Source organism: Microtus ochrogaster, chromosome 16, assembly GCF_000317375.1.
Source record: "Microtus ochrogaster isolate Prairie Vole_2 chromosome 16, MicOch1.0, whole genome shotgun sequence".
Classification (NCBI taxonomy): Eukaryota; Metazoa; Chordata; class Mammalia; order Rodentia; family Cricetidae; genus Microtus; species Microtus ochrogaster.
Window position 1 is genome coordinate 60,422,104 of NC_022018.1, and position 16,552 is coordinate 60,438,655.

A 16,552-nucleotide genomic window follows, 5' to 3' on the forward strand; every position below is an offset into this window, starting at 1 on the left:
TGTTTTATATGTGCTTTAATATTGGAGCCTGGGGCTGGAGAGATGGCTCAGTGGTTAAGAGCATTGCCTGCTCTTCCAAAGGTCCCGAGTTCAATTCCCAGCAACCACATGGTGGCTCACAACCATCTGTAGTGACGTCTGGGGCCCTCTTCTGGTCGGCAGACACACAGACAGAATATTGTATACATAATAAATATTTAAAAAATAAATTGCAGCCTGGCTTGCATCTTTCAGTGCAGTTTTGGGAATAGGCATCCTAAAATATATGAGACCATAAACATTTTCCTGATCTTTGGTTTTTATTCATTTATATGAGTCCTTAGTTTTTCATGTTGCTGGTTATACTGGAAAACAGTATGCAGTCTCCTAGATTTGAACTGCTTTTCTGACTTAGATGCCTTGTTAGGTTAAACTCGAACAATGTTTTCGTAGGATATCCTGCTTTACATTTGTTTATTGAATAAATTCAAGGTGAATAAACATAGATGTTTTTAAAAGTTCTAGAGTGAGTTTTAATTAGTGCCAATAATTTGACACTTTCTGAGTTAATTTTTTTCATTTGCTTTGCAAAGCAAGTATTTAATTAATATGCTGGAGTGAATTGTGTCCTGATAATGAAAAAATAAGGGTATTCTAACTTGCATGTATGTAGATAATTATCCAGAAATCTTTTTGAAAAGTTGTAAAACATGGAAAGGAAGAGATCACTTTCAATGCTCACTTGTAAGATCTACACCTATCAAACCCTCCCCCTCCCCCCAAAAAAACCCTGTGTTTTACAAACTTTAAAGCATTTCAAAAGTTGTCTACATGGGGCTGAAGGCGTATTGGAATATGTGCTTGTGTTAGTCTCTGAGGCTGTCGCTTCAGTTCCTCTCATCAGTATGAAATAATAAACCTTTTCATTATTATTAATAATGTATTGGTAAGGCTGTCTCATTTAGATATCTGCCATTAACTGATACTTTGTGACCCTTAAGGTACCTCTCTGAATTCCTTTATGCATGGCTGATGTCAACCCTGAGCCGTGCTGATGGCTCTCAGATGGCGGAGGAGAGGATAATGGAAGAGCAGCAGAAAGGCCGTAGCAGCAAAAAAACAAAGAAGAAAAAGAAAGGTGCAGTAGATGGCCTCATTCCTTATTCAGCGAAGGCCTCACTGTTAGCCAGTCTGCCCTGTGTTGGGATTGCAGGTGTCTGCCGTCCTCTTCACCACCGTGCACAGACGAGAGGAGGCTGAGTGCCAGTGTCAGTTCGTACACCAGAAGCCTTAGAGCAGGAGGCAGCACACAGGTTGTACCAACAGAACAGATGAGAGCAGGCAGGGCTCCACCCTGAGTTGTGCTGCTGTGTTGGTGTGGACAGGTAATCACAGAGTTAAGAACCCCAGGAAGCAGATGGGGTTAGGGACTACCATTATGTCTTGCCAAAATTCTATAGTGTTAGCTAGTAAGAGAGCACAGTTGTATTATTTATAGATTTAATTTAGAGAAGATTTATTTATAAGTAAAATTTAGAGAAGCAAAGTGAAGTTTACATTCAGTAAATAAGTGGGTATTTCTTATTTAGTTTTTCTTCTACAGTAATTTAGGAGAGGGGAAAGAGTCCAGAAGATTTTTTGTTTCTGATTACAGTTCGCCCATTGAGCCGAGAGATCACAATGAGCCAGGCCTATCAGAACATGTGTGCTGGGATGTTCAAAGTAAGTGGTGAAATCAAGACCTCTTGATGTTTTGCACTCATTCCTTTTTCTTTCTCAAGACAGGGTTTCTCTGTGTAGCCCTGGCTGTCCTGGAACTCATTCTGTAAACCAGGCTGGCCTTGAACTCACAGAAATCCGCCTGCCTTTCTCATAAGTGCTGGGATTAAAGCTGGTGCCCCCACCGTCCGGCTCTCCCACCCCCATTGTTTCCATCTGTGAGGCTCCCTCACTCCACTCTAGCTGTGTACTCACACCAGATAGCGCTCCTGCAGTGTAGTGTGGAGGGGGAGACTCCAGCTTGGCTGCTGTACGCAATAGCAGAGTTTTACAAGGCTGTGGACATTAATTCTTAGATTGGACTGGCAGTTCAGAAAGATCTGGGGTGACTCACCTGAGGTTCCCAAAACCAAGAGGGGACCTGGAAAAGACACTGGTCTGTGTGATTGATCATAAGGGACTTGTTCCTTCAACATTTTACTTCAAGTTTCAAGGCAACTAGAGAAGCATGAGATGTGGAAGAGTGGTGTCGGGGAAGTGGGGTGGGAGGGGATGTGTGTGTGTGTGTGTGTGTGTGTGTATACATATACCTAAATAATTACAGTCTCCCCAGTCCATATAACGTTACCTGTATGTATATGATTTCAGGGCTGATTACTTGGTATTTGGTAAACAGAGGCTGGAAATTTTTTATATAAAGCATGGCATATAAATTGAAAATGGATGAGAAGTCTGTTTTACTCTTCCTTTTTCTGATTTCTGAGATGACATTTTAAGTATTTAAGTTGCGACTTTTTTCCTGTCTCCTGTACATGTTCACCTTTCACATAGACTTCTTTTTTATGTTTTATCATTCCCTTCTCCTTAGACAATGGTAGCATTTGACATGGATGGCAAAGTGCGCAAGCCCAAGTTTGAGCTTGATAGTGAACAGGTTCGGTATGAGCACAGGTTTGCTCCATTCAACAGCGTGATGACCCCACCCCCAGTGCACTACCTGCAGTTCAAGGTGAGCCTGCTGTGGGGGGGCACAGCAAGCCATTCCGCTGGACGCCTTGCTTGAGAGGTCGTGTTTGCAACCAACCCACCTTGCTGGGCCAGTGGACAAGTGCTAAAGTAACAGTCTTGATGGTGTAGAAAGTGTTTGGATGTGTTGATCACTTGAGCAGTTTATGTTTACATCATTAGGGTAATTGAGATAAGGTGTGTGCAGGTTAAGATCTGCATATCACGTGGGTTCAGTCTGAGATGTGCTAAGCAATTGCTTTAGCATCTGGATGGCTGGGGAGTCGACTAGTAATAACTTTAAAGGGTTTATAGTAAGTATATTATGATAGTCTCCCTTCTGTTTAGGAAATGTCTGACCTCAATAAATACAGCCCTCCTCCTCAGTCTCCGGAGCTGTATATGGCAGCTAGTAAGCACTTTCAGCAAGCGAAGATGATCCTTGAAAACATCCCCAACCCAGACCGGGAGGTAAGAGTGGGTTCGCTGCACTTCCAGGGGACACTTGACAGGAAGCACATCCTGCCACTAGGTGGACGCTAACTATAGCGAATTTCAGGTAAGTTTGTCAACTTGACCATTGTAAGTCTTCACTGCACCCCATAGGGTCTCACTCTAGTCCAGGCTGGTCTCTGAATTCCCGGTAATCCTCTTGCCTCTGCCTCTCTAGTGTTAGGATGACTAGGTCATGATCTACCATGCCCAACTTTCATTATAAGTCTTAAATATGGAAAATCACATAGCCAGTTACTAGAGAACATTTTACCATACTTGACCATTTGAAGTAAAAGCTATTGCATTAAAAAAGACTGATATACCAGAATAAACTTTGAAATCAAACATGGTTTAGACATTTAATGATCTCATAGTTTGTACTGTCTCCAACGTAACTGAGATCCATATATACTCTGTTAGCACAGGAATTACTCTTGACATGTGTTGGTCACGGGGGGAGCCCTTGATGCAACTCAGTGCAGGTGATTCCGCATTATCTATCAGAAACAACCAGTGCTGGGCTCAGGGATGGAGTGTGCTTACCTGTCATACGAGGCCTGCGGTCTGCCCCTGGCACTGCAAATAAATTCACAAGGGGAAATCACCTTTCAGATACATGTGATATACAGAAAGAGTGATGAGTATAGGTGAGTAATCACAGAGCAGGTTTTAATTAATTGCAAATAGTATAACTGCAGTCCAGCCACTCATGGGGCCAAGGAGATTAAGCTAACAAGGATCTAACAGTGTGAGTGATACACTACCATTTTATTGAAAATTGGCAGAGAGGGCTGTATTATGTGAACAAGTCACTTCTGTTCTGCCTTAGCCTCTGAGAAACATTGAATGCCTTGGAGAAGAAAGCAGGAAGGAGATGTAAAAATTGTATTTTAGCCAGGCGGTGGTGGCGCACGCCTTTAATCCCAGCACTCGGGGGACAGAGGCAGGCGGATCTCTGTGAGTTCGAGGCCAGCCTGGTCTACAAGAGCTAGTTCCAGGACAGGAACCAAAAGCTACGGAGAAACCCTGTCTCGAAAAATCCAAAAAAAAAAAAATTGTATTTTAGTTGGGTGTAATGGCAGAGGCAGAAGGATCTCTCTGAGTTCAAGGCCAGCTATGGCTACATAGTGAGACCCTATCTCAAAAACAAAAAATGTATATACTCCAGCTAATAAAAATGGTAATTACAAAAAGTTTAGGGAGGTTCAATAATGGAAGACATTTCATTTAGTGGGAATTTCATTGTTTTATTCAAAGATTTGTCAAGTATATATTCCCAGCAGAGAACAGTTTTGATGGGTGAGGGGAGGGGTTGTGGTGTGTACTGTACAGAGAACTCTGAGCTGCCGTCACAGGCAGAGAGGGAACCCTGCTTTCCTACTGCTTGGTGTTAAACCCAGGGTGTTGAGCACTCGGTACAAATACTTCTACCACTGAGATGCTTTAAGCATTTTAAATAACCCAATTTAGTACATTTTAGAAGGGGAAGCAAGTCACATGTCAGGGATGGACTCTTCTAGACGGAGGACCCAGGTGCAGAACAGTGCAGAACAGTGTACCTGAAGTGTTTGAGCCGCAGCCAGGGATCCTGTGGTGAGGTTAGGAGAAGCAAGTACTGGAGCGTGAGCAAAGGACAGCCAGGTCTGCCTGTGATCGAGGAGCGCTCTGATGCTCTGCTGACAGTGAACTCGGGCCGCAGAGGTGAGAGTCACAACGTAGGAGAGGTGTGGTCAGCCTTCTCCCTGGATGTACAGTCTTCTGGGAGAACTCATGGGTTAGACGTGGAGTATGGGAGAATCAGGGAGGACTTGAAAGGGCCTGGGCAACTGAACTCATTGGTTTAAATGGTGGCAAGATTGCTGCAGACCTGTATAGTTTTGGACATGTCAAATTATTATCAATTTATTTTTTGAGACAAGGTCTCATCCTGTAGTTCAGGCCTGGAACTACCTGGGCTGACCTCAGACCCCGGCAGACCTCTTATTCAGGTGCTGAGATTACAGCTCTGAACTTACACCTTCTCCAGGAGATGTGGAAATGAAGCGCTTTCTCGAGGCGGGTGGATATCTGTTGTGGGATTGAAGAACCCATCCTGCCCTTTGGTACTTCCAGGGGTCAATAATGCAGAAGTGGGAGGAATCTAGCATCACTGTTGTGATTCATGTGTTTCAGTGAAACTGTGTGGACTAGTAGTTGTCAGAAATAAAAGTTATTGCTCCAGGAACACTTGTTCCTTGTCAGCATTGTTTCTAAGCTATAAATACCGCCATGTGCTACAAGTGCAGAGCTAGGTTATGCTGGTCGGTGTCTGTGCATCCACCGTTGAATGTGCAGTGGGAGACTGTCCATTAACTCGGTCCTCAGCAGTTTTCATGGGGTGAGAATCTTCACCTTCATTTCTTTGAGGATGAAAGAGAGGTCTTTGGGGTCCATGGTGAATCTGCGGTATTTCTGCATGTTCTGAACACAACTGCGGTCTCTGCGGGGTCTGCAGTGACTGGAGACTGGAGGTGTGTTCAGAGAAGTGCAGTGTGCGAGTGCATGCAGCACAGCACCAGCACCTCGCGACCCTGCACTGCTGATGGCTCCTCTTGTTTCAGGTCAGTAGGATCCTCAAGGTTGCCAAGCCCAACTTTGTGGTCATGAAGCTTTTAGCAGGAGGGCACAAAAAAGAGTCAAAGGTGAGTGCACATCCCCTGTGTGCTGTTATAGCAAAGGTCACACATTATGTCAGTCATCCGAGAAGAGGTGGGGCTCAGGTGCTGAGAAGTAAAGCTCACCATTTTTCTTTGACACATTTTAAGATTTAAAACTCATGCTCTTTTTTCTCTGGCTCTCATATAAATCATTGGCTAACTTCAGGCAGTTAAAGTATGGGCCGGAGTATCAAGAGCTTAGAAATAGAGGCTGGCAAAATTGCCATCCAGGCTGACCTTAGTGTAGTAACTGGAACCTATGCTGCAGAAGGAAAGATCCAAATCCCACCCCACCCCCTACCCCCACTTCAGGGTATGTACCCACTCCACGTGGATACATGTTCACTCCGTCTTTGTTAGTTTTTGAAACAGGGATCACTGAACCTGGAGCCCAGCAATAGCTAACCTGACTAGCTAGCAAGCCCCAAGGTGCAGCTGCCTCCACCTCCCCAGCACTAGAATTTTAGGTGTGTGCTCTCATGTCCGGCTTTTTAACAGGTGCTAGGAACCAACTGAGCCATTTCCCCAGCCCCAAGACTGTCTTTAAACACTGATAACATACGGTATTAATATGGCCAGCTTCTGGGGCAACTTTGTGGCATGTGCCTGTCGTGTGTGGCTTTGTCCTCGCTTGTTACCCTGCAGTTGAGCTGTGCTGTCAGCGTGATCTGGGTGCCTAGTCTCGAAGGGACGTCCATCTTCCTTTAACTTTCTCCAAAGATAAGAAACAGATGGCCCGGATGTTTTTCTCATGCCCTTCATGAAAGAGAAGCAGCTCCCTCATTTCTCAACCTGTTTGACTGCTGCCATTAGGCCAGTCTCTTTTCTACTGCCTCATTTCTGAAACACGTGACGTGCAAAGTATTCACTGTCCGCTGCCTGAACACTCACGGATGTATTCATTGGCTTTCTGGCTTTCTTCATAGGTTCCTCCTGAATTTGATTTCTCTGTTCACAAGTACTTTCCTGTTGTGAAACTGGTGTGAGAGACTGCAGAGACAGACTATATCTGTGCTAGACATTATTCTACCACACAGTAACGGAAAATGGATTTCTTGGATGACAGCCTGTTATAAGGAATATTTTCAGTTTAACACCCTTACCTAATGGGAATGAAAACTGCTGTTTTAAAGTGGTTTCTTATACTCCATGGGTGGAACTGGGCTGGAATGCATTGGTGAACGTTACGTGGTTTTATTACAGACTTAATTGTAAAACTTTTTTAATGAATGAGTGAGTGAAATAGTGTTTGTAAAGTTAATAAATTTCTTGACAAAAAGTACACTAACTGCTGTCTGAGCATCCAGTGTGTGCAGGTCATCCAAGCTGGCTGTGGTGCCGTAAGCCTTACATCCCAGCACTTAGGCAGAGGCAGCAGGATCAGGCTTCACTGACCCTCAGCTGCGTACTGTGTTTGAGGCCAGCCTGGGCTACGTGAGCTGCTGTCTTAAACACCAAATAGCCCCCAAAAACTGATAAAAGTTTCAAAACATGAGTTTATTAAGCATTTAGATTCTGTTGAAATTTGAAAGGGATTTTGAGGGGGGACACAGATTCGCAAGGAGCTACAATCATACAGTTTAAGAAACCACATCCCGCTGCAGTGTCTGCTGCTGGCGGCAGCGGGCGAGATGTGCACACTGCTGAGCCTAGGTCTGTTTGAATGCGGTACACGTCTTTGTCCCAGCTGAGCCCTCCAACTGTAGTGAGATGCAGGTCCTGTTCTCAGTCCACCAGCCAGAGGCCCCATCTCTCTGCGCTGGTGTATGTTACATGACTACTGTCTAAGCCTGTAGGGCTTCCCTTTTGTCCTCTGTAGGAGCAGTGGTTTTAGCACAGTGAGCTACTCTGAAGTTTAGCCTGCTTGTGTGGGTTGGCCTAAGACCATCGACAGTTCGTTTGGCTTATGGTAAGAATGGTCCTGAGAGTTCAGTGTCCTAGTTCTAATTTGACACTTTATGGTGGTACTGAGGATGCAACCAGGGCCTCGTACATACTAGGCAGATGCTCTCAGGGAGCTGTGCCCCAACCCCATGACACCTTCCTTTTTATCAAAACATTTCCTAGAAATACTTGGAAACATGCCTGAGTGAACTTGCAGTGCTAGCAAAGGTGGCGGTAAGGCTGTTGTTGACTTCCTCGTCAGTACTGAGATGGTCTGGCTCAAGTGTCAAGCACAGACATTAGGCAGCCTGCAATTTTAGAGCTCGGAGACCAGACTAGTCTCCTCACCTGTTTTACTTGTTGAAAGAAAATCAGCATACTATATCAGCACTGTCTACACTCTAAACCAGAACCAAAGCTAAGGCAGGAAATGGGCCCCTTGAACGCGGAGCCTTGGAGTAGAATGTCGTGTGCTAACAGCGTGTCTGAGGACCTTGCAGGCATCTAAACACATGGGCTGTATGTCAGATCGGGTGGGGTGAGCACCAGATCTGGTTGTTTGGGCAAGGAGACACAACCCACAAATGCCACGGGTGATCGGATATGTTTTTAAAGAGCGGAATGGCTTGACAGGAAGACTGGACCACCTGGGCATCCACTTAACACTGCAGGAATTTTTCAGCCAGCCCCAAAGGCACTAGAGGTTTTCCAGTGGCTCTAGTGGTGGTGCTTCCCAATTAAACAGCACTATCCACTTGAGTCAGACCAACAAACACCAGACAACCTCAGACCCTGTGGAGTGTCTGACTCTTCAGAGAGCACCGAAAAGCAGGAGTTCTCTTCTCAGGGTGACTGCTGTCAAGTTACAGTTGGTTAGAACCCAGTGATCAGAATCAAGGACCACCTAGTCAGGCCTAACACCATTATCATCAGGGAACTACATGAACCTGGTGGGGTTTTCAAACAATACATAACTACAGAAAAACTACTGCTGTGTTTCTCTTGCCTTTGTAGGTGTCCCAGCTATAAGCTGGGTATCCCCAGCAGCCAGCCCTTCTTCCTGGACTGCCATAGCAACACAACTGTGCACCTCTGGGCCTCTGCCCTTACAGTGCTGTACATCCTGTCTGCTCTGCCTGCCCCTGCAGCTTCTGTCCAGAGTCCAGTCCACCACTGCCTTTCCCAGTGAGGGGCAATGGCTTACCAGAGACTTCCCTTTGCCCACTCAAACAAAAAACAAGGTAGAGACCATCGGTGCTCACATTGACTAAGTTAATAGTGTTCTGTACATCAAATGAATAGCAAAGGTTATCTGAACCAGTAGTCTTTAAAAAAAAAAAGAAAAGAAAAAATCCTCCCCCACAATTGGCATTTTAAGACGGTCTTACTTTCTTGCTCAATCTGACTTGAAATTCACTATGTAGCTAGGGCTGGCCCAAGCCTGTAGCAATCTTCCTGCCTCGGTCTTCTGAGTCCAAAGCTTAGCCTGATGTAGTGGCTGTCTTTAAATTTACTTCTGCACAGAACAACATTGTACTGAGACTTTTCTACACCAACTAGTGGTGTTTATGCTGACAGTAAGCTCTAGGCCATCGGTGGTGGAATCAAGTATGTGCAGGAGAGATGAGCCACTCGGGTCCAATGAACACAAACTGGCAAGCAGCGCACAGGAAGGGGCGCAGCCTTTCACCAGCAGCTGGCCTGCTGCTGCTGCTCGGTCCTGCAGACACCACCCCTACAGGACAACCTCATTTCTCTTTTTGGTGTTGCCTGACTTGCTCAAGAAATACCTATTAAGAAAGCTTGACCAATTTTGACATCCTCTGTAGACACTTTGAAGGTCCCCAAACTGTCTTTGCTACAATGTACTGATTAAACCCCGGAATCATCTTCTGTCCATGTGCATTTACTTTGTACATTTCAGGTTCATACTCAGTCGCTGGAGCCTTTGCTGATCTCTGTTCAGGCCTCCTGAGGACTGTGGACTCCTGCTTGATTTGGGACGGGCCTCTGCTTTTCACTCCCATCGGGTACATTTACGGGGCCTCTCTTCTGATCTTCATCATTAAAATCTGAATACAGGAAGCAATATTCCAATATTAACACTTTGGGGAAACAGCCTGGTCAGGTCTCACTTCGTGTCCGTTCCTAGGATTTTTATAAAGAGAATCCACTTTCTACAGCACCACTGCAGCTTAGAATTGGGTTCCCATCAAAAGAAACCGTGTGTACAGTACGCCACAAAACAAAGTCAGCGTGTGCTATGATCGCCACTCTTTGGAGAAGGACATACACCCTTCCCAGAGCCACCTGCCTGCAGCTTCCGTCCAGGTGTCCACCCTGGGTATTGACTATATTTTATCACAAGTGCACAAATAGGTCACAAGACTTAAGCCACCGTTACTGTCATGTTTAATCCCTGCAGTGTTGAGACTACAGAGGCCCCGGGACAAGCAAGGTGTTAAGCTGTCCGTTTTATCCTTTTTGCTTTGCTCTCACTCCGCTGACAGCACTGCACAGATCAGAGTGACCCACAGGACTAAGACCGCAGCTTTTCACCGCAAAGCCAGATGTCTAGCAGGATAGTCAGCTGCAGGGGTGTTAACGCTAAAACCAGAGGACACAATTCAGTCAAATGTACACAAAAGAAAGATGGGACGTCTTGTATTTGTTTGTCATTCTTCCCGCTAATGTGTTATTTATCCCTGTGCCTCAAATTATACAGTATGTGATATAATCAAACAGGCTTCTCTGTAGAACCTCTGCAAGTGACTTGCTGGATAAATGCAGAATTCTAAGATGCTAAATCAGACATCCACATCGAAGGACTCCGTCTCCCAGATTAGGCCAGTACACTTGAAACAGGAGTATCTGAGTGAGTTGGGCCTGGTGGCACAACACTAATCCCAGCACTCGCTTGGGAGGCAGAGGCAAGCAGTCTCCGAGTTTGAGGCCAGCCTGGTTTACAGAGTGAATTCCATACACCCAGGGCTATACACAATAACCGTTGTCTTGAAAAACAAAACAGTGATAAATAAGTTACAGACACAGGGCAGGCAGGATAGTAGGTGTGGGGCGTGTGTGTGTCTAGACAAGAGGACATCAGTTGGACAGACATTCGCTATGTTAGTGTACTATATCAACACGTCTTGTGGACGGTTGGATTGTGGCTACTTAAGGTGATAACATTTGGGGAATGTCGAGAGAAGGCACATGGGAACCCTTTTGCTACTGTTTAAGATTTAGAAAGGATTTTATTTGTAGTTACCTGTCTGTGTAGATAGATACATATAAATACAGGGTCCATGGAAGCCAGAGGAAGATCCCCTGGAACTGGAGTTAAGATGGTTATGAGCCACCTTATGTGGATATTGGGAGTTGAACTTGGGTCTTTAACTACTGAACCATCTCTCCAGTCCTGAGGTTTTTGAAAAATCCATCAAACATCAAGAATTACTCATGTGATAATAAGAGAAGGCGTTGAGTCCAGAGGTGAGGTAATAACCAGGTAATAATTAAGACGCAAGCTGGCCAAAGGATTTCTGATGGCCCGGACTTCTCCCTCCGCTTCTAAAGGTGTGAATGAAGCCTGAAACAAATCTGATCTCCAGATCACACATGATGGAAGAAGAGAACTGGCTCACAGGTTGTCCTTTGACCTCTAGACATGCACAGTGGCACACGTGTGCCTATACTCGTGTAATTAAAAGGCCAAAACAATTCCGAAAAATACCTCAGGTTCCGAGGTGGGGAATCAAGCACAAAACTGAAACCCAGAGCCCCTGTTCCTGGTTTAAAGGTCAGCAGGAATAAATTTGCAGAGCAAGTAGGAGCAAGACGGTGTCAGCCATGGGATGCCACATCTTTGCAATCCACAGTCCTTTATGTCAGCAGAAGGACACGGCGCCCGCGTGTCCCCTGGAAGAGCACTTCCTCCGTCACATGCCCCGAGACTCGGGTTCACGGAAACTAGAGCTCAGGGCTGCAGCATCATCAACTGCAAGGAAGCAGGAAACTACAGAGAACTGGGATAAAGAGTGGATGGCACAAAATCTGCAAATCACGTGAGCTGCGTGAACCTTGTAGGGCAGAGCAGAGTGCTGCTGATGACGCTCAAGGAGTCAGAAGGGACAAGAGCCTTGTCAAAGACGCATTTCATCAGCTTCTCTAGAAGGCTAGCCACAGCGGAACCCTGGTTAAGAGGCAGTCAACAGAATCTAATGATTGGGCCCAAACCAGGTGTGGATGACTCTGGGGTGCCCTGGGAAAGTCCTCTGATATCTGGGGCATCTCTGTTCTCACCCTGGCCCACTACCTCACTAGCCAGGACTTCTAAAGAAAACAGCCTCTCCAGATGGGGTGGCGCACGCCTTTAATCCCAGCACTCAGGAGGCAGAGGCAAGGGAGTCTCTGTGAGCGTTAGGCCAGCCTGGTCTCTAAGAGCTAGTTCCAGGACCGACAAGGCTGTTACACAGAGAAACCCTGTCTTGAAAAACCAAAAGGACAAAGAGTCCCCCTGAATGACCACTACTTCAACAGTTGAGGAAAAGGAAGAAAAGGACGGAAGGTGACCACTATCACACACTTCCTACCGTTTCTATCGCCGTCGTTCCCCACGAGGACGGCCTGCTTGTCTCTCTCAGACTCGGCTTCGTTTTCGTCTGCGTCGTAGTCATCTCTCAACTGCTGCTGGTTCTTCTCTGTAAAACCAGCACACATGTCACTCTTGACATCACTGGGATACCAAACCTGTACCTCAGAAAACTGCCCGACTCGTGAGCTTCTTCCCAGTACAAAAACCGTGGAGACTACTGGAAAACATGCCCTTCAACACTGAGTCCATAAAATTCAGCCCTGGTGACGGAAACCCTAGTGCACAAAGGCTTTGGGCTCCATTCCTAACACAAAACAAACAAGCAAAATCCTAGGTAAGAAGCCATGATTCCATCAGGAAACTGAGAAACCACATGTCTTTTTGAGAAAGGCAATCAACAAGATTAAGGAAAAGCAACCCCTGTTTCAGGAAATAATGGGTTAATGATGGGAAATGACAGTGGCTTCTCAGAATGACTCCGAGAAAGGGTACACGTGAATACCGTGGGCCTCCACGTACAGGATTGGACTGACTGTCCACGACAATGCTCTGCCCTGAAAAAAAGCACAGAATGAGACAACAGGAGTCTCCCTGGCCTCTGCGGTGTGTACATGGGGAGGCACAGCAGACCTTCCTCAAAAGGAATGCCTAGAAAATCCCTACTCTGCTTCTATTCTCTCATGTAGAAGCAGCAAGAGCAATTCTCGATCCGTGTATCCTCCAAATGAGGTCGTTACTGCTGCACGTGGAAGCCGCTGCACCACACAGGCCTGGTCACACGTGTCTGCCTTTAGCTGTTCCACTTCAAGTCCTGTAGCTCAGCTGAGTGGCAGCAGAGTGGGGTCCCTCCCTCCTCTCATGGGCACCTCCTGACTGTAGTTATGGGGCCGGGCTCTGGGAGTGACACTCAGCAGCAGGTTGACAAAGTTCACCCTTAAGCAGAACAGAGGAACGTTGTTCTGAAGGAAAGACGGACAGACTTAGACACATCCCTCAGGTCTGGCATTTGCTCCACTCAGGAGCACAGGTGTCGTCATGAGTGCAGCTGGTGCCAAGGAATGGGAAGTTTCCACACCTTTAAGCCAGCAGAATACACCCAAGATACTTGGCTGAAGGAAGATTCCACTCTTTAAGGATGGAAGAAAGGTGGGATACAGCTGTCACGGCTCCTCAGATGCAGGGATCCCTCATCCTTCCCTTCAGTCACGTACCAGGCACTATCTGTACATAAGCCATAGGCAGGTAGAGATAGACAGGTGGCCTACCTGCCCGGTTTTCCTCTCGATAATGGACATCAAATAAACACAAAAAAGTGTAAACAAGCCATGAAGGCCAGTTGGTGACATTCAAGACGTGTCCATTGCTGAGAAAATGGAGAGAGCCGAGTGCCTGGCAAGAAGTCTAGGAACCTCAGGGCCACCCACCTTCCTCAGCAGCATGCTGCTTCTCCTGCCCATCTTGGACGACAAGCTGGTACCGCTCAGGGTACTGAGAATCCTCAGGCTTAGCCAACAGAGCAGCTGGCCCTTGTGCGATCTGCTGAGCTTTCCCAGCTCCTACAGGTGTGTCATTCATGGGGGCCTGGTTTTGGACTGACGCCTTCGGTGGTCCCAGGCCATGCTCCTCACTGACAATCAGAATCTTGTTGCTTTCCTCTGCACAGAACATAGTTAGATATGATTGCAAGAGCACCCTCGGTTTTGGTTTTTGTTTTTGTTGTTGTTTTGAGACAGGGTTTCTCCATGTAGCCCTGGCTGTCTGAAAACTTTGTACACCAGGGTGACCTTGAACTCAAAGATCCTCCTGACCCTGAGAAACTTGAGAGCAAGTGCTAGGTACCACTGTGCCTAGCCTTTCTGTGCGTGGAGCTGACACCTATCATCCTGTCACTCTGGAGGCAAGGGCAGGAAGGTCCGGCCATCGAAAACCAGGTTTGGCTATATTAGCAGTTCTCGGCCTTGCGGGTTGCAGCCGCTTTAGCAAACCTCTGTCTCCAAAACTATTTTCATTACGATTCATAACAGCCACAAAATTACAATTATGAAAATACTTTATGGTTGGGGTCATCACAACGTGAACTATATACAGCATTAGGAATGTTGGGCTACACAGTCAGTGTGGGGCCAGCCTGGGATTCTCTGCCTCAGACAAAACAGAAGGAAAAAATGGTAACGTTAACTACAAAGAATGCATGCAGCACACCCGTCATCCCAGGACTTGGGAGGGGAAGGCAGCAAAGTCAGTTCCAGGCATGGATGCACGGTGAGATCCACGTCTGAGCCCAGCCTGGGCTGCACAAGAACTTATCTCAGAAAAACAGAGTGTCACAGCTTCATTCCTAGAGTGTCCCCAGAAAAAATGGCTCCAGGGCGAGCCTCAAACTTCAGAGGAGCTGGCTAGGAGCTCGTCCTCTGACCCCCGCTCCTGACCACGGGCTTCTGTCCTTCCTCATCTTCTGATTAAAGAGCTAAAAGTTCAGGGCATGATGGCCCACACCTCTAATCCTAGCACTCAACAGAGGCAAGTGGATTTCTATGAGTTCGAGACCAACTTGGTCTATATAGCGAGTTTCAGGTCAGCCAGATCTACATAAATAGAGATCTATCTCTAAACAAAAACAAAACAAAACCCAACTAATAAACAAAAATCAGAAAATAACATGGATTCAGGTACGCCATGAGGGCTAGGTTCTTATGGTCATTTGTTTAGGACAAGCCCTGGGGGGCCAAGCACACCAGCCATGAGGACTCAGTGTCTGTCCCTAAGTCCCACAATTCTCCAGTACCCTGAATTACAGTGCTGTCTGTACCTGTACATAGCTGCCAAGGAACTCAACACTCGGCTTACAAGGACGAAGTGTTAGTACACAGTGTGGAAGCCTGCGTCCCCCATCCAAGGACCCAAGAGAAAGTACCTCCAGCTTGCTATACTGCCCATTCTCGGCTGCCTCAAGGCACACTCTGCCCCCAGTGTCCACACCACCCTCCCAAACCATGCACTGCTGCTTGCATTTGGAGGACATGCTTACCATTCTGCTCGTGTGGTTTCAAATCCCGCACCTCTGAGGGGACTGGTATCTGGGACTGATTCCTGGGCACCACCCCTTCCCCTTGTGGCAGCTGATCCTTTGCCGGGACGACTTCCTGAAGCTTGGGTTGAGGCTGGAGGGGCTGGAATTGAAATAAGCATAGGGCTGTGAAAGTAGGTCACAGGATCCTCATTGCATCCACCAGCAAGTCAAAACCCCTAAACTCAAACACCACCGTCTACCCTGTCACACGGCATAGAACAGTAGACTGTGGCTAAGTCCAGGTCCTCCAGAAAACACACCCAACAATGGAGGACATAAGGGGAAACGTAACCATCCCAATACACCAAATTACCTGACCAAATATCTATAGCGCTCAGCCCGCCACGAGGACATGCTCACCCTGTCTGCCTGACATTACTGACTCACACAGAACACTCAGCCCAGCACTAGAACATGCCCTGGGCAGGGCATGTGGGCCTGACATGACTGACTCACACAGAACAGATTCTCCCATCTTATGGCATGGAACTCGAGAACGTCACAGATACGTGGAAATTTAGCACTCCCAGATGATCAAGAAGCTGCCCATTCCCTTTAGTTACTCTCAGACACTAAATGAGCTGAGGGAAGGGGACTGTCCAACGTCAGTCCCTTTCTGACACTTGTTGGGGATACCGAGAAGCAGGACATAATCCAAAACACAGGCTCATTCCTATATCTAGCCCTAAAGAATGTATGTCTCCGCTCCATCATCTTACAGCAGGTGGTAGACAACCTATTTACAGTAGTTTCTGTAAAGCAAAGACCAATCTGGAGACAGGAAACACTGGAAACAGACACAGTGATACCTGAGTTACCCGGCCATGGATTTAGAGCAAACGTGGCCACATACAGAGAACCCCAGCAAATAAAGTAGACAACGAGGTGGAGATAGAAACGGGAAGGGAAGAAAAGGAATAATGAAATAAAAATGTTGTCATGTGATTGAAGCTGTTTTTTTTTTGGCGGGCTCATATGTATACTAGCTACGGCCAAGGGACAGTTTCCCAAGTTTGGAGATAAAATAGAAACCTACTGAAAATGAAAAACAGAATATAGTCTGAAAATATGAAACAAAATCCCAAAGACTGTGAGACAAGTAGAGACAAT

The 16,552-nt window shown here is 46.5% G+C and overlaps 2 protein-coding genes across 6 annotated transcripts in view; one reads left to right on the forward strand and one right to left on the reverse strand.

Moving 5' to 3' along the window:
* Naa35 (N(alpha)-acetyltransferase 35, NatC auxiliary subunit) overlaps positions 1 to 8,829 on the forward strand; it is a 48,977-nt gene extending 40,148 nt beyond the window's left edge. For 2 of the 4 annotated variants that reach the window (XM_005355305.3, XM_026782940.1), the window contains exons 18-23: positions 981 to 1,117; positions 1,634 to 1,701; positions 2,567 to 2,707; positions 3,052 to 3,174; positions 5,799 to 5,879; positions 6,821 to 6,880. In XM_005355305.3, coding sequence (XP_005355362.1) covers positions 981 to 1,117; positions 1,634 to 1,701; positions 2,567 to 2,707; positions 3,052 to 3,174; positions 5,799 to 5,879; positions 6,821 to 6,880 — 610 coding nt within the window. Of the gene's footprint in view, positions 1 to 980; positions 1,118 to 1,633; positions 1,702 to 2,566; positions 2,708 to 3,051; positions 3,175 to 5,798; positions 5,880 to 6,820; positions 7,179 to 8,792 lie in introns of those variants that run through there. The other 2 variants (XM_026782941.1, XM_026782939.1) reach the window with 2 other exon arrangements.
* The window catches only part of Golm1 (golgi membrane protein 1), a 38,471-nt gene continuing 29,137 nt past the window's right edge, over positions 7,219 to 16,552 (reverse strand). Inside the window, exons 7-10 of one of the 2 annotated variants that reach the window (XM_005355306.3) lie at positions 15,401 to 15,542; positions 13,797 to 14,027; positions 12,371 to 12,478; positions 7,219 to 9,850 (exon numbers count right to left, since the gene is read on the reverse strand). In XM_005355306.3, coding sequence (XP_005355363.1) covers positions 9,741 to 9,850; positions 12,371 to 12,478; positions 13,797 to 14,027; positions 15,401 to 15,542 — 591 coding nt within the window. In that variant the 3' untranslated portion in view covers positions 7,219 to 9,740. Of the gene's footprint in view, positions 9,851 to 11,393; positions 11,776 to 12,370; positions 12,479 to 13,796; positions 14,028 to 15,400; positions 15,543 to 16,552 lie in introns of those variants that run through there. The other variant, XM_026782942.1, reaches the window with a different exon arrangement.